The sequence below is a fragment of the Micropterus salmoides genome, unplaced genomic scaffold (assembly GCF_014851395.1).
Source record: "Micropterus salmoides isolate LMB-PRFRI ecotype aquatic unplaced genomic scaffold, ASM1485139v1 Ms_hic_scaffold_17, whole genome shotgun sequence".
Taxonomy (NCBI): Eukaryota; Metazoa; Chordata; class Actinopteri; order Centrarchiformes; family Centrarchidae; genus Micropterus; species Micropterus salmoides.
The window spans coordinates 23,622,728-23,643,551 of NW_024040817.1; the positions used below are offsets into that span (position 1 = coordinate 23,622,728).

At 41.1% G+C, this 20,824-nt stretch overlaps 1 protein-coding gene across 3 annotated transcripts in view; it reads left to right on the forward strand.

Annotated features, from left to right (window-relative positions):
• col16a1 (collagen, type XVI, alpha 1) overlaps positions 1-20,824 on the forward strand; it is a 70,356-nt gene that overhangs the window by 45,714 nt on the left and 3,818 nt on the right. For 2 of the 3 annotated variants that reach the window (XM_038724751.1, XM_038724752.1), the window contains 39 exons: positions 299-334; positions 1,544-1,651; positions 1,933-2,055; positions 2,144-2,197; positions 2,296-2,337; positions 2,718-2,753; positions 3,934-3,987; positions 4,103-4,171; positions 4,272-4,325; positions 4,738-4,764; positions 5,704-5,760; positions 6,059-6,103; positions 6,259-6,330; positions 7,113-7,166; positions 10,540-10,593; positions 10,754-10,873; positions 11,375-11,416; positions 11,514-11,585; positions 11,719-11,763; positions 12,357-12,401; positions 14,414-14,467; positions 14,550-14,603; positions 14,691-14,744; positions 14,819-14,863; positions 14,974-15,027; positions 15,107-15,142; positions 15,230-15,292; positions 15,377-15,448; positions 15,559-15,612; positions 15,785-15,829; positions 17,533-17,577; positions 17,705-17,758; positions 17,902-17,955; positions 18,056-18,106; positions 18,665-18,754; positions 18,890-18,925; positions 19,031-19,075; positions 20,279-20,473; positions 20,696-20,759. In XM_038724751.1, coding sequence (XP_038580679.1) covers positions 299-334; positions 1,544-1,651; positions 1,933-2,055; positions 2,144-2,197; positions 2,296-2,337; positions 2,718-2,753; positions 3,934-3,987; positions 4,103-4,171; positions 4,272-4,325; positions 4,738-4,764; positions 5,704-5,760; positions 6,059-6,103; positions 6,259-6,330; positions 7,113-7,166; positions 10,540-10,593; positions 10,754-10,873; positions 11,375-11,416; positions 11,514-11,585; positions 11,719-11,763; positions 12,357-12,401; positions 14,414-14,467; positions 14,550-14,603; positions 14,691-14,744; positions 14,819-14,863; positions 14,974-15,027; positions 15,107-15,142; positions 15,230-15,292; positions 15,377-15,448; positions 15,559-15,612; positions 15,785-15,829; positions 17,533-17,577; positions 17,705-17,758; positions 17,902-17,955; positions 18,056-18,106; positions 18,665-18,754; positions 18,890-18,925; positions 19,031-19,075; positions 20,279-20,473; positions 20,696-20,759 — 2,374 coding nt within the window. The remainder of the gene's footprint in view (positions 1-298; positions 335-1,543; positions 1,652-1,932; positions 2,056-2,143; positions 2,198-2,295; positions 2,338-2,717; positions 2,754-3,933; positions 3,988-4,102; positions 4,172-4,271; positions 4,326-4,737; positions 4,765-5,703; positions 5,761-6,058; positions 6,104-6,258; positions 6,331-7,112; positions 7,167-10,539; positions 10,594-10,753; positions 10,874-11,374; positions 11,417-11,513; positions 11,586-11,718; positions 11,764-12,356; positions 12,402-14,413; positions 14,468-14,549; positions 14,604-14,690; positions 14,745-14,818; positions 14,864-14,973; positions 15,028-15,106; positions 15,143-15,229; positions 15,293-15,376; positions 15,449-15,558; positions 15,613-15,784; positions 15,830-17,532; positions 17,578-17,704; positions 17,759-17,901; positions 17,956-18,055; positions 18,107-18,664; positions 18,755-18,889; positions 18,926-19,030; positions 19,076-20,278; positions 20,474-20,695; positions 20,760-20,824) is intronic. The other variant, XM_038724753.1, reaches the window with a different exon arrangement.

Sequence of the window (20,824 nt, forward strand, 5' to 3'; positions counted from 1 at the left end):
CTGGATGAGAAAAGTATGATATGCTGAAAGATTTTACCCCAAAGGTGAAATAACCATAATGCTTATTGTACATGTAGGACATGCAGGGATTCTCTTCTTACTGCAGATGTGTTACTAAGTGTAATAAATCTCTGTTCCCACCCGTCCCAATGACATGCGGTGTGCCTCTGTGCTTAGCTTTATGTCAACAGCTATATTTACCTGTATTGAGAGTGTGGGTGTGTGCATTCACTGTGCACCTGTATGTGTATCATGTATCTGCATCCGCTTGTTCATCACCTTCTGTATGCTTACACAGGGCCCACCAGGTCTTGCTGGTACAAAAGGAGAAAAGGTATGTGTCTTGTTAAAAAAAATTTATAGATCTTTAAAAACTAGTTCTTTATATGTATTTTCACACACTATGTATACAATCAGTGACACAACAACACATTCACACCACATTAAACAGCCTTGATGTCAGCTGAGAAAGTAAAACCAACTAATCAATGTCTCTTCTGCATTCTGTGCGGTTTTTAAAAACCTCAATGTCCACCTACCCACAACAGTCTACCTTTAATAACCTATTGAAAAACCTGGATGAATTGGACTATTTGGAGTTACTGGTGGCCTATGGAGACAGTCAGACTTTCTTAACTAATCTGACATATACTGGGACCGGGATGTGTGCAGGAATATCACGCCACATGATATTGAATAATATTTTAAGCCAGCCCAGGCCCTCTTGTTTCAGGTCACCAAATCTGTCTTTTGAAGCATTCACATCACTCTACCGAAAAAACTGGAAAATAAATCTGCCATCAACAGAGCCAGGCTGCTTTAAATTACCTTGAAGCGCTCCCATTTTGCTTGGACGTCAAAGTACAGCCAGACGATACAGGGTTTTTGAGGCTGAAACCATTACTATTGTGAGGTCAATAAATCTCGTAATAAAACACAAAAGCTCAGATCAGCCAGTAATAATAAAAATATGCTTTAGTTTGATTTAGCAACATGTTTTTTTGAAAAAAGAAAATAAAAGTTATGTTTAAATTCAGTGTTTCTCACCAAAATGCATTGTGTGTATCCTTGAGATCTAACAATTTGGTTGAGTGCATTTCTTCCTCATAAAATATTTTCAGAGCTTATTTTGTGAATACCAGATAGTCCAAGTAGGTCTATCTGCAGCTCACTCCCACTAGTAAGACTTGGGCACCAACCAAACTTGGTTAGGTTTTAAAATAAGTATGTTAATCCAGATAGTTTCCACAGGGGTTGTGTAGTCTGTGAGACCGCAGATAGACCCTTCTTAGCTAGTCTGGCTCATAGGAAGTAGGCTGTGTGTCAGTCCAAATTCTCCTGCCCTTCCGCTATCTTGCAACACTATTTTGCAAAGGCACCTTTGCTTCATCCTGGGTTTAGCGCCGCCCAAGACAATTGTGATTAAGTCCAAAGAAATTCTTCTTCTTCTAAACTGTTAATGCATTACTGCCACCAACTGTCCATCAATAGAATATTGACCGATATTGTTAGGGCCTCTTATCTTTTTTTTTAATGTTACCAGGGTGAACGTGGAGATCAGGGAGATAAGGGAATGGACGGAGCTGCTGGAGCCCCAGGACTGCCCGGAGAGCCTGGTCGGGATGGATCAATGGGCTTGAAAGGAGAGAAGGTACAGAGTACCTGAACTTTATTGCATCAGCTATATAGTATTGAAAGTAGCAGCCATGTTTTATGCAAAGTCCTTAGATCTAGTTTGAGTTAGTATGTCTCCATCAATTTACAGGTGATATCCGAGACACCACCGGTTACACTTTTTGGACCAATTATGGTTTCCAGTGGTTAAAAATGGACACTTATTGGCTACATGGGGGCACTGTCATTTTTTTTACTTAAGTTTGATTGTTCCAAATGGTCCTTGGGTCACAATTTGGATTTGTTGTGCTTTCCCAGGGTGATGCATGTACCAGCTGTCCTTCTCTGGGCATTGCGGTGGGTGACGGTTTAGCCGTGCCAGGCCCGAAAGGAGAGAGAGGAGAACCTGGACCCCCAGGACAAGGAAAAAATGGCAAAAATGTGTGGGAATTTTGCATTTATTCACTTCTGGCTCTAAATCTCTGTACTATCAGAATAGTGACGACCATCTTACATGTTTTATTGTCAGGGAAAACTAGGCTTACCAGGAGTGCAGGGGCCCACCGGTCCCAAAGGAGACAAGGTTTGAATGTGCATTTATTGTTTTTTATCAAGTTTATAAATAAATGCATCATGCATCACTGACAGATTCTAATCTGTGTTGTCCTGTGCACCCTGTAGGGAGAAGCTGGAGCTGCTGGAGTTGGCCTTCCAGGACCACAAGTAAGGCTGATGTGTCCTTAAAAAAACACACCTGGATTAATAAAGTACTTTTATGTTGATAGCTGATGCAGCTCTATCATACAAACCATATACATAGCTATACAATATCAGAGTTTCCCTCCCTCTTAGAGCTAAAAATAAAGTCATGAGGTTGTAAATAACCAACTAAAAATTATCATGGGCCTGGGCCACTCTCAAATACATTGTGCAATCTTCATTGCTCTGTTGTCACCTGGAGGCCGGCCCTTCGCTAGTACTACACTGTAAAACATGTCTAACAGTCAGTCCTCCTCACCCAAAACTCAACTCTTTGTTTCCTCCCCAGACCACCTAAACCTCTTGCCTTTCTTTTTGTTTTGTCTTTTACAATTATGTCATAGGGTGAAGAGGGACCAAGAGGACTCCCAGGGCTTGTAGTAAGTTTCTCTCATATTTATAAAGTCCTACTTTAAAGTTTATGTAGTTTTTCAATGAAATTACTTGTTAAAAAATCATATTTTCATTGCCTTATTGTCAATGGGCTCAAAATGAAGCTCACGCCTGTTTTCTCTGTTGCTTGCATCAGCCACTATTTTGCTATAAATGTGAGGACAATGGGTCAGATTCAGCTCTGTGCGCACTCCCGTGCCTCTCTCACACTACAGCGACAACACGGCAGCTAACAACATGCAGTTCACTAACACCATAAAACAACCGGCTCACAGCAAAACACAGACTCCACGTAAGGATACAAAACAACAATAAAGGTTTATGTGCTGAAGCCCATCAGACCAAACTTATTCAGATGATGTCAAGTAAAAACACAGTGAACAGTGGAGAAACACGGAGAGAGTCACGTTAGCTCTCCAGCTAACACCGAGCAGTTGCTATCGTTATCCAGTGCAAAGCTGCATCGCTTTACACATTATTTCACCAACTAACGCAACCCATGTTTTTATCCTGTGTACCACCGGTATTATGTCAAAGTGTTGAATTAGTCTTCAAGAAGTCATATAACAGAAAAACTCAAATGTGGAGCAATTGGTTTACTTGCCTATAGTGATGCAACCAGGAGCAGCCAGCTAACGCTACGTTAGCTTGGACCTGCCGCTGTTTGTTTCGTAATGTTCAATTACGTTTATTGTGGTTTTACCGATACTCAGGTACACAGCTTCTCCACCTCTCAGTAACTGTAACTAACATGACCCACATGATATACAATACTGCAACAAAATGGCAACAACAACGCAGAGAAAGAGCCATCCACTAACACTACAGTAAAGTTTCTTACTGCGGTGTAAGTGTTATAAAGTGTGACACAATCTTGTTATAATATTCAGTCCAGCTCACCAACCGTTTTGTTATCATCCAATACGTGTACGTTAGCTGTCTTGACATGAGCTTCCGGTGAAAGATACACAGATAGTACAACAACAGTAGAACTAGTTACTGAAAAGCCGACAGGCAAGCTAACGCCCATGTTGCACAATGCATTAAATGTAACGTTATCATGTAACGAGCATGGATTAGTTCAAGCTAGGGCCGCTGAAAACTCCTTAATGCCCCTTTAATATACTCGGTATTTACATTTTGGTTTAAACTGTGTTTTTTGTACAGGGGGCTCCTGGAGCCAGAGGACTGACTGGCCCTGTTGGCCCTGCAGGGGAAAAGGTAGCATAAAATAGAGAGATGGCAGCCCAACTTATTGTTGTAATATGCAATAAAACATACCTCACTTTGTTTGAAACCATAAAACCATGTGATTTACACTGGTTGTCTCTCACAGGGTTTTAAAGGAGATGTCGGGCCCCCAGGACCACAGGGACCTATGGCCATTGGAGTTGCAGGGCCCCCAGTAGGACATAAATGCATCTTTTTGCATGTGCATACGGGAATATAATGTCATGCTGTTATATTGTCAAAACACTCTTTGCTATTTACTTTTTCACCCACAGGGTAGAGATGGAGCCCCTGGCTCTCAAGGATTGCCAGGAGCTGACGGCAGACCTGTGAGTTGTCTTGTTCCTTTCTTGTCTAAAGTGTGTGTTTTTCATTTGTGCATCATAAATTTAAAAGAGATGTTATATGAATGTAAGTTGCAAACTTGAGTTGTTGCCTCTGTGTTAGCGTCTGTTCAGAGTTTTAATTTTCTTTGAGCTTCTTTGGGAATTGTCCTTGATTTAGGCATCATTTGTAACCAAGGATGTCTGCCTCGATCCATAACAGAGGCAATGTCTGCTCCCATCTCATCCTCTGTCCCCTGATCTACGCTCAGCTCACTGCCCCGTGAGCTTTCTTCTGGAACAACAAAGCAAGAGTAACTAAGTGTTTGTGTGTGTGTCTTTGTCTGTGTGTGTGTGTGTGTGTGTGTGTGTGTGTGTGTGTGTGTGTGTGCATTTGCACTGTCTCCTTCTCTTGCAGGGACTTGATGGAGCTAAGGGGGACAAGGTAAGTCTACCGTTTTGTTTGGATGAAGGGATCTGGAGGGGTTTGAATATAAGGGGATGGAACAGATGGTAATCGCAAGAGATGGTTCAACAGCCCCCCCCCCCCTCCCCTCGCCCCCCACAAAGACACACACACATGCGCTGACACACACATCCACACACCTGCCTCGGGGCACAGATAGAGTAGCAGCAGAGGTGACGAGTGTACTGTTGCTGGCAGACAAGAGGAGTTTCGGGGCCTGAAGAGAGTGTGTGTGTGAGACTATTAATTACCGCATTCATCAGAGCCACCAGTCCAGACTGTCACTGAGAGGGTGGGAGAGATGAAGGAGCGGTGGAAGCTATGCTTAAGGGTCGGGAGGGGTGTGATATGTGGGACAGGAGCCCATGGTTAAATAGGAAAAAGTCAAGAAAACTGAAAGAGAATGAGGAAAATATGAAACATTTTGCAGAGGATTCAGAAATGTTATTCACTTTATTCAAATAGAGTCTGGAGCTACTGTGGGAGAGCTCACATACATACAAATCACACAGTATATATGTAGAAACCTAGATGTTATAGGAAAGTGATGAAAGCTGGTGTGTAATTGGGGACATCATGTGGGCTCCTTCTAGTATAGACGTTAAGTGAATTACACATTTCTCTGCATCATAATACCATACAGTCACTGTATTCCTGCACTACATCAAGGTTTCAGGGCCAAATACATGTAATGCAGCACTTTGAGTTCACAAATGAGTGTCTTTGTGATGAAAAATATTTCAGGATTTGGCAAAACTGCACAAAAGGGTCCTGAAAGCTCAAAGAGTTCTGACTTTCTCGCCGTAAGTGGTGTAGTTTTAATGTTGAATGAGGACTCGGTTTTGCAGCCTGTGCTTAAAATTGTGCAAAGAGTTTCACTTTAGCTTTTTTTATCTGTCTTTTTTATGCATATTTCAGGGTGTACCTGGAGAGTGCAACTGCATAATACCAGCGCACTCGGGCATAGGCGGACCTGTGAGTATACTTGCATACACATACAGAAATAAACACATGGGCATTCAGTTAATTCAATCTGGAGAATTATTGCCTCACAAAAGAAGTCTGAATATGCACTGACTTTTAAAATGCACTGCCAGTGGGTTTATTATGACTCCCCAAGGGACATATTGAGGAAACATTGATGCATTATTTCCCCTCTGCATATGTCTGTGCTTTGACATTTGTTGTATTATTCTTAACTTCAAAATTTTCCATATATTCTGTTTGTGCAAACACACGACCCTGCTCTGATTTTGAATACTTTTGCTTCCAGGGAGCTCCAGGAACTCCAATAAACACATGGCAGCCCGGGCCTCAGGTCTGATCTGCCAAGTCTGATAACTTGGGTTTTGTTTGCAAGCTTTGTTTCTGTTGTTATCTTGCAAAGTTTGTTCAGAAAATCACAGAATTCTTCATTTGTCTCTGACTGTGAATGTGCGATGTCATTTATGTTCATGTCTTTGCGTGTTGTAGGGCCCACCAGGACCTCCTGGCCCGCCTGGCCCACCTGGGCCTCGGGGTGTCAATGGAATCCAAGGACCACAGGTAAGAGAAAAGTGGCATTTGGATGGTGAGGAAGGGTCTCTCTTCAGTTCAATTCAGTAGCTGCTCCATCAGCCTGGATTGAACTACAAGGCTGATGTAGGCTTTCAGCTTGGGCATTTAGGGTACTTAAGAAAGGCGATGCTTTGAAATGCTTTGCAATTTGATGGGCAAATAAAGTTCATAACATGCATGTAGGACATGGAGCAATATTATATCCTGAATGTGTGCAATAGTTTGGTTTAAAATAGGCTTACATAATCAGTATCAAATAATAAATGCACTAACCCATACGGTGCTTCAAGCTTTAATCCATATGGGAAGCAACTGAGCAAGCTTTGGGAATGTCCGTCAAGACATGAACAGTTATTTGAAGGGCTGGTTTTAAATATAAATTAAAAATAATAAAACAATGCTTATTTAAACTACCAGTTTGATGAATTTCTAAAGTTTGTAATTCAAGCAGACCTTCAAATAAAGTGTTAATGTGATCTGTGTTGCAAGAGTCAAAGGTGTAAGACATGAGAAGTGGTGATTGTAACTGGATGGAAGAGGTCATGTCTTTGACAAGGGTGCATTTGGAATAATCGCTGAACGCAAAATAGCACTTAAATCAAGTATGTTGATTTCTAAATTCAGTAAATTTCATACGACATGGCAGAGGAGAGAACAGGTTTGATCATTTTGACACTGACCCTTTGAGTCTGCCATGACCACTGGTGGAGATGGGAGAAGCTAGCCCTCGATTGGCAACAAACCAGTTCAACCTCAGTTCCTTCTTTCAGGGTATCCCTGGAAACGACGGGATACCGGGGAACCCGGGTTTGCCTGCACACATCGTAAGTAAAATTAGATAGAAAAGGAGGAGAGGCGACTGATTCAAGATCTGGGGCCTTATGTATAAATGATGCAAAAGCACAAAATGAAAGCATGTGGCAAGAACTGGTAATTATTTTTGAAAAAAGGTCTCTTACTTCCCTGTGTGCTTATTTTGATTTGAGAACTTTTTCAAGGTCACAGATGATTAATTTAAGGGAATATATTAAGTAATACATGATGGGTATGATTTGTAACAAAATTTGACAAAACACAGTTACTGTGCATTTAATAACAAATATAGCTGTGTTATGTGTTAACACCCTTTTTTCTAAATTGTGATTTTAATATATTATAATTAAATGGATTTGCATACTGTTTAATTTTAAATATTGAGCACAAGTGCTGCTGTTTAACTGTTAAAGGATGCTGCTGCTGCCAGACCAGGGACAGGCCGGGTTGTCACATGTTCATGTGATGTCACACAATATTAAAAAACGCTTATGTTGCTGTGTTGTTGTGGACAAAGTTTACTTACAGTAAGTGCAAGGGCAACATCAAAGTGGAGAAGTGAGGTGGAGTGTTGTGGAGTTATCTGTGGATTATTTTTTTTATTTGGTGTTGGTGTTGTTTCTTTCAAGTCTGCTGAAGGCTTAATTTCATTAAGGGAACATCAATGCTGATCTCAAGCCAGCACTCAAGGGGAACTTCACCTTCAACACAGGAATTAAAGTAGTAGTTTAATGGAGGAGAGGGAGGTCCTGGAAAATCAGTAGATTGCTCTGGAAAGGATTTGAGACTGATCTCATAGAAACTCTACAGAAAGGTGTTGATGGATTGCATATTAAGCAACACCTCTATGATTAAAATGAATACAAACAGCCATGTAAAAGTGCTGTGAAAAAGCATGCATTAATATTTGACTGAGTCAGAGTGTAAGCCCTGACGGATAGCAGAATTACTAAATACTATTACCCACTATAAGATGTTGTATTACAGTTGAAAAGTTGGCACCCTCTTCTCCATCCACTCACTTGCACACACACGTCCATACTGTTTGTCCTCAATGTTGGTAGATAAACCCACCAATGTCTCCTTTTCTGTCATGGTTCTGCAGGGATTATTTCACTCCAAGTGGTAGCATAGCTCTCAGGATCCTGAAAAACTGCTTTGTCTTTGAAACATAACAGCATGTTGCTCAGAGAAATTGCAAAGTTAGCAATTTGTAGTTCCCTTTAGAGTGTGGCAGAAGTGAACATTGCACAGTGACATATAATTATAGAAAACGTTCTTTTGAGCAAGGCCTTGTGCTAGCCTGGAAAACAGCCAATAGCGTGCAGCATAAAATAGCCTTTCTGGCTAATGGCTCCAATTTGAACAATGTCAAATGGGTTTGTAATGACTTTGAAACCAGGCCAGGTGATAGACAGGCTCTCTCAGTGGAAAGGGTCCCACTGCTATGATAGGGAGCAGACTGCCTTTCATAGTAAATAAGACTGGGCTTGTGGAGTGAGCCTGTTTTATTTCAGAACTTACTATAATTAGACATTGTAACTCCACTGCGGCAGTTTTTTATTCTTTATGTGTACTTGGACATATCCAGTATATGAATATTTATATGTGAATGTTATGTGTTGGGCTTCCTTGGTCCCACATTATAGTCTTTGAATTGTAAACTTTTCTGGTGCAGACTGGAGTTTCCCAGTCATTAGTTGAAATGGGTACTGAGGTTTTCTTGTCTTACTGTTTTGCCATGTTTATCTGTTATTGTTTTGTTTAACGAAGTCATATTTGGAACACTCTTGATGAGAATCCAGTATCAGCATATATGGTAAACACTATTTTCTAGGGTTCATATAGGCACCTTATGCGTATAGGTAGGTTTGATTTTTAAAGAAAATAAATTATTAAATTAGATTTTTAGAAGGATTATTATGAAAAATACAGACCAGAGTTTGTGTAATAATGCTTTGGAATTGTAGAGTAAGGAAAAAGAATCCCATGATTTAGTACAGTAGTACCGTGTCGTAAAGAAAAATTCGGTAGGATGAGGGGTAAATGGTCTTCACTCCCACAAACTCAGTAATTTTGTCTTGAGATTGTGCTGAATGTACACTAACATGCAGCTTGGACAGGTTGTGACAGTTTGCACCAGAGTTTTTGCAGCGTTTGGTGATAAAGTCAAGTGTGTGATTTCAACAACTCTTTGACAGACTCAGCAAAATGCAATACAAACATTATGTGCCATTGTATTAGACAATAACAAACAACAGAGTTAAGAAAGACATGAAATAAGTAAACAAGACAATGTTAAATTAACTATGTAGACAAGGAGTTGGTATTGGAAAGTGTGTTGTGTTCCTAACTTAAAGAGTCGGTATTATGCTCATTTTCAGGTTCAAAATATTATTTAGGGATGGACTAGAACAGGTTTACTTGGTTTAATTTTGAAAAAACACCAAATTTATTGTCATACTGCACATTGCTGCAGCTCCTCTTTTCACCCTGAGTTGAAGGTATCATTATAGCTATGGAGTCATACATCTTGTCTGTGAATGATCTTTGTTGGGAGTTGCACATGCACAGTTCCTATTTAAGGAGTACTAGCCAATCAGAAACAGAGAAGCACAGGTCACTGAGAAGCTGGTAAACAGCTTCAGTTCAGCTGTACATGTTCAGATGCTGACCAGCTTCACAACATAGACTGGAGCAAGAGTTTCAGAGTGGTGAGTTATTAATCTGTAACAAATGTATCTTTTATCCATAAAGTTTTAACTGAGCTCTGTCTCTACATCACAGTAACAACTTTATGTCCATTGACTGCCTGGAGGGTAGCTAGTGTTTGGAAGGAAAAGGAGGTGTGTGCTCCGGCTCAGTGTTTTTCCACCTGTGTTTTTGAGGGTGTGTCGGACTAGCCGCTTGGCGAGCATAAGAGGCGCATTTAGCTGTCATCCCTGTGACGTCACAGGGATGAAAGGGAAGCGGCTGGACTACAAACGAGCTGTTTTCAGGCAGTTCAGAGCAGAGTTTTCTGTGGGAGATGGGAACTCCCTTTGGGGAGGACTTTGGGGGTTTTCACTTTGCAAACCTATTACATGCACAAAAAAGGTATGTAACTCAATAAAGGAGAGGGAAAATGCATAATACCACCTCTTTAATTCAGAGCAATAGACCTTGCAAACTTAGAACTTGTCAAACACAGTTGTAACTAATAACTTTGATCATGGCTGCTTTCCATGAGCGTGTGTCAGTGCCTGAGAAAGGTCTCTTGTTAGACTGTAATATATACTGACAATGACACCGTGTGCTTATTTATACAGTACACTATTTGGGTTTGTTTTTTTGAAGACATTTTAAAAACTCCTGGATAATCAATCTCATTTCCGTTTCCTGCAGAACCCCACTGGACAGCACCTGCTGCCTCAAGACTCTACTAGAGGAGATGGTGATGTAAGTTCATGAGCAATAATCCATTTTGGGGAAGGGAGTTTTCCTTAACTTTTACTTTCCTTCCTTATGTCTATGCCAGTTTTTGGCATGAACACTGTCGATCACTGTGTGTGTGTGTATGTGTGTGTGTGTGCGTGTGTGTGTGTGTTCTATAACACAGGAGGACTGTGGTGAGGGCTGTTCCCAAGGGTTACCAGGGGTGCCAGGTATGGCCGGTACAAAGGGAGAAAAAGGAGAAGAGGGCAAGCCTGGTGTAACCCCCGCGGACAGCTGTGACAAGGTGAGACTCTGCAGAACTCCGCAGTTTCTTGCTGAAACATTTCCAGCTTCACTATATGGTTCTCCAAATCCAGAAACATATAAAACATCACTTGTAATTCGGGTGACCCGATGAGAACAGGTGAAATGTCTGCGCAACATGCGTGTAAGATCTCTCCTTCTCTGTGGTTGCCTACAGCTACACTTCCACTGTCCTCACGACTGATGGTGCCCATCTATGGGAAAAAACAAAAGAATATTTCACACCGACTTGTAGCCTATTTAATGTTTTATTAGGCTTTAACAAATCAAAACTCTTTTCGGGACAAACAGGACAGGAACTGCTCCGAACTGTCCCAAATTTTTCAGGACGTCTGTTAACCCTACTTATAGTACAGTAACTGTGATTGTTGTTGTGCTTTGAGGAATGCAAGATGGCAATCCAACTGACATTTTGCGCTGTATTCAAGATTGCATGGCTCGATGCGAGAAGCTGTAAGGCATTACTCTTGTCTGCTTCCAGTGTTTGGAGAGACTGCAGAGAGTGCAGGCGACACAACCAGTGGTCAGTTAAGATCCTTGTCATGTTCACACAAGCACATACATTTCTTCACAGAAACGTGAGTGCACATTTTCTAATATTTTACTTCTTTGCCTCAAAGGAGGACCGATCCTGCACAGGAGCACCAGGAGTTCCTGGAATGTCTGGATTGCCAGGAACAAGAGGAGAGCCAGTGAGTCTGTGACTGTTTTTTTTCACATACATACTGTTAATTTGATATGAAAGTGTATGTTTGTCCTAGTATGGTTATCTAAATGACTTCACAGAGTTTAGGATTAACGTTCTTTCTTATATTTCTATTACAGGGCCCACCAGGAGAGAGGGGCCAAGCTGGAATACCAGGAAACATGGTGAGGCTTTGTCAGATGTCAGGATTCTGTAACATATCTCTCTCTTTTTTAACCATTCCAGACAGCTCAATTTAACTCCTATTTAACTCATACCTGACTATTTTGTCATGGCTTGATTTAAGACATATCTTCCTACAGTACCCATAAGCAGGTTTATAAAAAAGTTTGCTGATATTCTTTCTAACTTACCACTCACTGGTGAAAAAGTGTTTGAGAGTTATAAAGTGCATTCTAATCACTCCCTTAGATTAGTTTGTCAGTACTTCTGTAATTTTTTTTGTTTAATTTCAGGACAGCACCACTGGGTTTTGTATCATAGCTTTAGATTTGAAGTGACTTGAGAGTAGTCTGCGTTTCCATGATTTGACAGAGCCACCTACTGGTCTCAGTGAAAATGTCTACAATGAGGCCCAACACACTTAACCCCTTAAATACTGATTTATAGATACGCACACTAGCTCTCCTGCAGTGCTTGTAGCATTCACTTCACTGTCAGGAACGCGTTCAAACCTGCTTCATCCAGAGGTGTGAATTGGTTTTATTTTCGTCTCAACTTATTTTTAAGTGCACCTTTCACTGTTTTCTGTCTACAGGGACCTCCCGGTTTCCCAGGTCCTCAGGGCCCATCTGGTTTACCTGTAAGTTTTATTCACACTTCCAACTTAATTCTTCCTCTCTCTTTTAGTTAGTGTAAGACGTTTTCACATCCTTTAATTAAGTACAACTACAGACGTACTTACATTACAATATATACGTCATATATATATATATATACACACACACACATATATATATATATATATATATATATATGTGTGTGTGTGTGTGTGTGTGTATGTGTGTGTGTGTGTGTATATGTGTTTTTTCCTGAAATGTAGAGGTATACAAATAGCATTAAAAAGAAATAAAAGTGTAACATACCATTCTATTTTTTGGCTTTTTCCAAATACGGGTCATCATCTCTTGATTATGCCATCTTTGCGATCTCTGCATCCTCCCTGCGTCTCTCTGTGGCTCTTTAATGAAAGTAGTTTCAGATGAGGAAACGGTTTGGGTGTCTCTTTCTCCAGTTGTTCAATTATTCCCCCGTCTAAGTGATGGAGAGTGGGACTGCTGTGCAGACAGAGCCCTCCCCCTCTTCCTCCTCATACAGATTTATTGTTTTAGGAGAATAGAGATGCTAAATGGATAAGCTGTGTGAGCGCTGCATGGAACCTATTTGCTGCGTAGTAGCAGTGTATAGCAGGTGTTAGGTTCTGCTGTGTGCAGCGGTGTGTCTGTGTGGACTGTTTGTGAGGGAGAAGGGAGAGAAGTGTGACCCTGCTGCTGAATATATTACTCATATTCAGTGGTGAGGAAGTTGCTCACTATGATCAGCTACTAATTAGTTTCCCCTCAATATGATGTAGTAATTACTTTCTCTAAATTACAACCCAGAGTAATTACTCTAATAACCAATCATACAACAAAATCTTTTTTCTCACAGTGATATCCTTACCATTTTCTGAAGTTCTGTTTCATTTATTTATTTATTTATTCTAAAAGGACATTCATCAACAGCCAAGCAGCTCATTGTCCCTCTCATTTGCCACCATTTAAAAAAAAATCCCAGTATCTCCACTTTGTGCCCAACTTCCATTGACATAGTTTTATTCACTCACATTTTAAAAAACTTCTGTCTTTGTTTTGTTCCAGCACTCATCTGGCCTTTCAGCAGCTGTTGCTAGGCAACAGTTCACACTCGCACATGCATGTTAATATTTATGTCAAAACACAGCATTCAAGATTCAATTAATAAACTGTGAAATATAGGTTTTCAATACAACATGGATTAAATCTGTTGATGTATAGCAGCGGTCAGTCTGTAATGTGATCACAATATCTTGCATAGTAGTCTTTTTTGTTTGAGCAGGGTCTTAATGGCATAAATTACGTAGTTTGGGATAGTTTGGGATTTTTGAATTTTTAAGTATGAGGTACTTAGTCCATAGTCAGTGTATTACCTGCAGTAGATGACGGTAACCATGTCCCCAGTTTGGAGAAGCAGAGAGTTGTACTAAATATAGCATACACTAGAACTGATATAGATTTTTTTGCATTGGATCTTTTATGTGACTAGAATACATTACCAGAACATTGCTTAGCTTCCGTGCCAGTACAACTCTGCTTTTCCAAACTGGGGACACACTGAGCGCCATCTACTGCAAGTAATACACTGACTGTGGATAAGTACAACAGCCCCAGTTCAAAAAACCAGAATCATCCATTTGATAAAGTCTACAGCTTTGGCCAAATATGCACCTGAATCTGTAACACAATAAGGGAGGAAGGGATAAAGATGAGGAAAGCAACATTTGGAAATCTGTTTCATTTGTGAATTGAATTCGCCAACCAACTGGACCAGTAAATGTTACCATCACAGCCCTAAATCATCTTGAAGGCTCATAGAGTTGTAGAACAGAGGACAAAATCAAATGTAGGTAGTCCCAAAGGGAGATGGCACAAGCCAGTTAGCTGTTCTGTCTGTTTGATATTGATTTGACTTGGCCTTGACTCATTTCCATCCGGTGGGGGGGGGGATTTCTACCTGACATACATAACACATCCTCTCCTTCATTTTCTAATAATTCCTCATTCCCATCATCCTCAGGGTCAGCAGGGTGAGCGAGGGCCACCCGGCGTCACAGGATTGAAGGGCGAGCAGGTGGGTATCTGCCAATCAAATTATAACATGTAAGAAAATAACCGCTTTTCTTGTTTGATTGATTTTATGATCTTTACCTCAGGGCCCTCCGGGTACGTCAGGGTATCCAGGAACCATGGGACCGCCTGGAATGCCTGTAAGTTACTCTCACCGCATAATTATAAAGGAACTATGGGATTGACAAAATCCGACATTGATTAACAGTCCACAATGAATTTGTCAGGGACTGAAGGGCGAACGCGGGAGCCCAGGAAGCAGCGGTCAGAAAGGAGAATCAGTAAGTGTTAATATACAATGCATCATGCAGGTGGTGATGTATATCACTGGCTAACATTTTCTGCCCTTCCGCAGGGTCCTCCCGGTAACCCTGGGTACCAAGGACAGGCTGGCTCACCGGTTGGTGTTTCATCATAAATTTTTCTCAGCGATATTTAGAGCTTGACATCTTCATTTATCATTACAAACTTAAATAACTGAGAATAATGTGAGCCGTTCTGTGTCTGCAGGGCATTAAAGGAGACACAGGACCAGCAGGGCCTGTTGGTGCCAAAGGGGATCAGGTATGTATTAATACTGTTGTGCATACACCTAATACGAAAATGTGACTATTAGAAACAAACTAAACCTTTTTTATTTAAGGGTTTCCAAGGACAGCCAGGTTTCCCAGGACCACCAGTATGTAAATGTTTAATCTACTATATTGCAAGTTCCTGTCTTTGGAATAGTTGGTGTGACTCTGTATATTACTGTGTATATTTTTAGGGTCTACCGGGTCTTGCCGGCAAAACTGGAAGGGAAGGGGCCTCTGGGCTCAAAGGTGAAAAGGTGAATACAAATCCCACATGTAGCTGTTTCTTATTGGCATCTGGAAGTATCATTTGTTTGTACTGAAAAGTTCTACTTTCAAAGGGCAATGATGGCGCGCAAGGCTCTCAGGGACCAACTGGAGCCCCAGGCTCACCAGGATCCCCAGGGCTGATGGTATATGCATTGCTGTATATTATCAAAGTTTGACCCATTCCAACATATCTATGACCTGTATACTGTTCAGAATCTTCATCAGCACTTGCTGTCTGTGTTTGTAATGAAAGGGCCCCCCTGGCATTGAGGGACTAGATGGAAAAGATGGAAAACCGGGGCTGCGGGTGAGTAAGCATCACATGGTTGGTTTGCCCAGACACAAGCACAGTATCCAAACAGACACTGAGGTTATCATATAGTTGATTAAGTCAAAGACATGCATACATATATGCATATATATATACACATACACAAACCATAGTTGGCCTTTGATACTGGATATTTTTTCATTGTCAGGGAGAAACAGGCCCTCCAGGCCCAGCAGGACCACGAGGAATCCCAGTAAGTATCACCTCTAACATCTACATGACCTATCTGATTCTCTTTCTGTCCAGTGTAGAAAACAACATGAATTAGGCATGAGAAGTAAATCCTGGACACTCAGTGTTAAATCAGATTTATTGTATCAATCATTATGAATAATTTATATCCATTTGATGTTGAGAAGGGTTAAAATCAATCTAATGTACAGTATATGCTAAAAGTATTTGTCAACAGTTAGATGGTTGCAGAAAATATGGTTTTAATCCATTATGTGTTTTTTATGAGAATTTTAGCCATGCTAGCGGCTCTAATGATGTCGGTCGAGTGGTTCACTACCTCGCTCCAGACTGATATATCTCAACAACTACTGGAAGGATTGGAATTGTGTATATATATCCCAGGTCCCTAGAAGATGCATCTTGATTAGATTGACAATCAACTGACATTTCTATGTCACCATGATGAGGTTGAGATTTTTGTTTTTTAGAGAACTTTTGGACGGATTGCCATGAAATTTGGGACATAAACCTGTGGTCCCTAGAGGATGAATCTTAAATCACTTTGATGATCCCCTAACTTTTCCTTTACTGCCACAATGAGGTTCACATTTGTGATTTTGAGCAAATTGTACTACTGGATGGATTGCCTTTAAATTTGATACAGACATTCGAGTCCCCCTCAGGATTTTTATTTTTTTAATAACCTACTGATTCCTTAACTTGTCCTCTAGCACCATCATCAGGTCAGATTGTTAGTGTGTCCAATACTTTGGGTTATGACCAAATACCTGTAACACTAATGACATTCTCATCATCCTCAGTGTCCTTTGCTAATTAGCAAATGTTAGCATGCTAACATGTCAAACGATATTTTAGCATATAGCCCAAAGTCCAAGCACAGCCTCATAGAGCAGTTACTGTAGAATGGCTGGTGACTCTTAGTCGTGTCAAAAATTGGAATCATTTAGAGATAAATGATAAATGTCTTCCTCAAAACATTCACATCAGCAATTCCCTCATTATTTGTCACATAGAGTAGCTTGTTTTGGTAGATACGGCATACTTCTATAAAGTGCATTAGAATTACATTGCCATGGCTCTCCTTCAGTCTCACAAACAGCAAACTTGTATGCAAATCAGTTTGCATGACTAAACCAATGTCATTGAAAGCCTAGTTCCCACTGGAGAGATGGATTTACAATGATGTGTGAATATTTTGCATTCTTGAGATCGTAACTTGACATTTTGGATTCAGAAAGAATGCATATGTGTAGAAAGGACAGGTCAAGACAGGTGCAGTCATCTTTACTCTTGACTTTTGTACTCCATCCTAGCCAAATTAGCAGGATCTAATGCTATTTCACTCACCTCACCCATGTTGGCACAATACAATAGCAAGTGCGATCATCACTGAGTTTTGCTAATGTTGTTAATGTCACAGGCGATGTGAACCCATATGAAACATCTAAGCCTCCAATGTTCTTCTAAGATCTTTCTAACTTGCTGTGATATTCACATACTGTGGTCAGCTTCAGTGAAGAAACGAGTGGCTGCCTCTCTTCCTTTTCTATTTCTCTCACACACTCTCTGTATCTCAGTTTGTGTTCAACCCAAGAGCAGGTGTTCAGGATTTCAAAGACACGTCTGCCTGTTCTTTGGCAGCCTCGACTTTGTGAATTTTGATACTCTACCAATCTCATTCTCTTTGATGTCTCTCTTCAGGGATTCAAAGGGAAAACTGGCCATGCTGGCTTCCCTGGGCAGAAGGTTAGCCAACAACTCATTGCTTTACCTTCACACTATGTCTGTTTGTCTACTTATACTTGCTGTCTGTTGTTTGTGCATTAGGCCAAGTTTTATAATTGCCTTTTCATTACTTCTCTCATTCTTTCAGGGTGATGTTGGACCTGCAGGTCCCCCTGGACCATCAGGCAGACCGGGACATGAGGTTAGTATTTTTGTTTTCTATAATTACCCCAAGTTGATTTGTTTTGAGATTAGAAAACACAGTGATAATCAGCGCATGCAAGCCAAAAGCTACATCATAGTCAGTGTAACCTGGAGATCTCTAAAGGTGTGTGACCTTTCTAGGGTGATCCTGGTACTCCAGGAGCTATGGGTCGACCTGGACCCCCCGGCCACATTGTAAGTTTGCTGCCCTTTTCACCTTAAAAGGGTTTGATCAGTTGATACCATGGAATGTGTGTTAAACTTGAATAATGTGTGTGTTTACCTTCCCCATTAGGGCTCTACAGGTCCAGCTGGACCTCCTGGGCCTTCTGGTCCATCAGGAGTGGTAAGAAAAATTGCTCTGAAATATATATCATATTTTTAATGAACAATAAATGGATGATAAAATCAAATTTACTGAATCTTTAACATTCTGAAGAGGAAAATGGGGTGATTGAGTAGCCAAATATCTGTTGGAGATCAGAATAAAATACAGTAAATAGTGAGCACTGAGCATGACAAATAATACTAACATGATGGTTAAGTGATTACAGAAGCTACGCATACTATAAAAATATTAAGAAAATACATAAAGATATGGTATCTTATATTTTAATTTAAAGTTAAAATGAATGTTCCTTAAGAAAGTGTTAAAATTATGAGCTATACTTTCACCAAAATTATATTTAAATGAGTATTTTTTCAATTTCCCTATGTTGCTTTTATGTTTGATGTAAAGCACTTTGAATTGCCTTGTTGTTGCAATCTGCTATACAAATAAACTTGCCTTGCCTTACTGTATATTGTTGAGAGAGTGAGGGGGTGAAACAAGACCCGACTGAAATTCTGTCCTGCTCTGAAATGTGCAAACAATAGAAAATAATCTGAATCTTTCCCCTTGTAGGGTATAAAAGGAGATAAGGGCCAAGCTGGTGAGAGGGGTCTTCCAGGGATGGGTGGGAACCCAGGACCACCAGGGCACCCAGGGCCCATGGTTAGTACCTCTCAACTTGTGCCCACTTCCAAATGTGTCCCCCAAAATGACGTACATTTAATTGAACGTCATTGAAGCTGCTACCATACCAATACATCTCACTTGACCTTTTTTTCTCCTGACTTTGACTTTCAGGGAGAGCCGGGCAGTGACGGTGCTGCTGGCAAAGACGTGAGTAATGCCTGGGTGTGGTGTTTGTCCCCATTAAAGTGTAATCCATGTGGTGATAAGTATATTTCATTCTGTCGATGGATATTTCTTTCTTGGGTTTGACAGGGAGTGGCAGGCCTACCAGGGGAAAACGGGCAGCCAGGTCAAAAGGTAAGCGCCGACTCAGGGTGGGAGAGTATATTATGTGAGCGTATGTGTGTGTTGCCCAGGCCGGGCATCAATCATCCATTACCTCTGCAGACCATCTGAATGCACCGAGATGCATCCTTTTTTTTTTGTTCCTTTTAGCTCAGAGAGACTAGGGCCGGCGCACTATGGTGCTGAACACGCTTGCTCTCTCTATTTCTGCCTGATCAGCACCTGCACTTAACAGAGTCATCAGTTCACCAACCCCCCGACCCTCCCTCCGACACCCTCCTTCCTCTTCACCTCACTTCACCCCTCTCCAAACTGGCAGCCAGCCGCCCGCTAGAGCCTGTTGGATCTCTCCTCAGACACAGGCTCACAGTACTGTAGGTGGATACAGTGATAAAGTTATTCTCTGCCTCTGGGATAATGCTATTAAGCATGAGGGGAGATGCTAGATGAGACTATTTGTCACGCTGACAGGACGGCATTGTCGGGGTTTTAGCTGCAGAGAAGAGGAGAACAGAGCAGAAAGGCAAGAACGGACTCCGCTATTCTTCTCCCTCCTCTCTATTTCAAAAGCCGCTTGTCTGTCAGTGACGTGTAAACATTAGACGTCCATTATGGGCTGCTTTGTCCTCGATAAATCACTGTCGCTAATGTAGCAGGGCTGTTCTTTGAGTGAAAACAATCCGAATGGTGGGCTCTGTTGTGTTGAAAGTAATATAGATGTAGCCAAGCTTAAAAATTTTGCTTCTTCTTCTCTGAAATAGGGTTGATGATATTGCCCTTTTAATTCAAAAAATATTGTTTCATTTATTTGTTTGACATAAAAGCAGTAAAAGGAAGGACATAATAGTTAAGCATTTGCTTTGTGAGAGTTTAATAAGACGATTGATAACACTCTCATAGCTCTGCAGCTACACTGTGAAAAATAGCAGTAGTGGGAAACAACTAGCCACAACCAGATTTTTTTGTGTCTCATTTGTAATTAGTGAGCTATAGAGGTGCTGCTGGGTGGACTTTGGATGGAGTTAACCTAACTGTTTCATAGTTGTTTGTCTCCATGTTAAGATAGGCTAACATGTCCTGGCTTTAGCTTAAAATTTAACATACAGCCATGAGATTGATATCAATCTTAGTAACATGACTGGCATGTGACGTCTATAATTGACTGAAGTTACGTGTGTGTGTGTGTGTGTGTGTGTGTGTGTGTGTGTCTCCCAGGGTGAGCCCGGGGCTGCAGGCCAAAAGGGTTCTCCAGGGGAGAGAGGTAGACCAGGGCCCCCTGGTGGTGGAGGTTACCACTCTAAGGATGCACAACCCATGATTGGGCCAGTCGGACCCAGGGGTGAGAGGGGAAGCCCTGGCTCATCGGGCCCCCCAGGGCTCCCGGGAACTCCAGGGTCACCAGGAAATGACGTGAGATGCAGTTTCATTACACTTATAGCACTTTAGTCTGATATGTATTTTTTTGCAACTTTTAATCAGCTACAAATCATACCAAGCTTGGCTGTGAGAAGAGGTGATGCCAGAGGCGCTCACTAACTCCATCTGCTCTTGTAAATAATGAATTTTTTAATTATCTATCTTGATTAATGCTCGCCTTTTTGTTTTTCTCTTCGTTTCTCCATTCTTAAACAGGCTGTAGTCAATTACGATGAAATCAAGAACTTCATCCGCCAGCAGGTCATCAAGATCTTTGATGGTGAGGACTTGTGCTAATCTGTGGAAATGTATATTGTTATGTGAATGTTGCTGCTACAGTTTCTA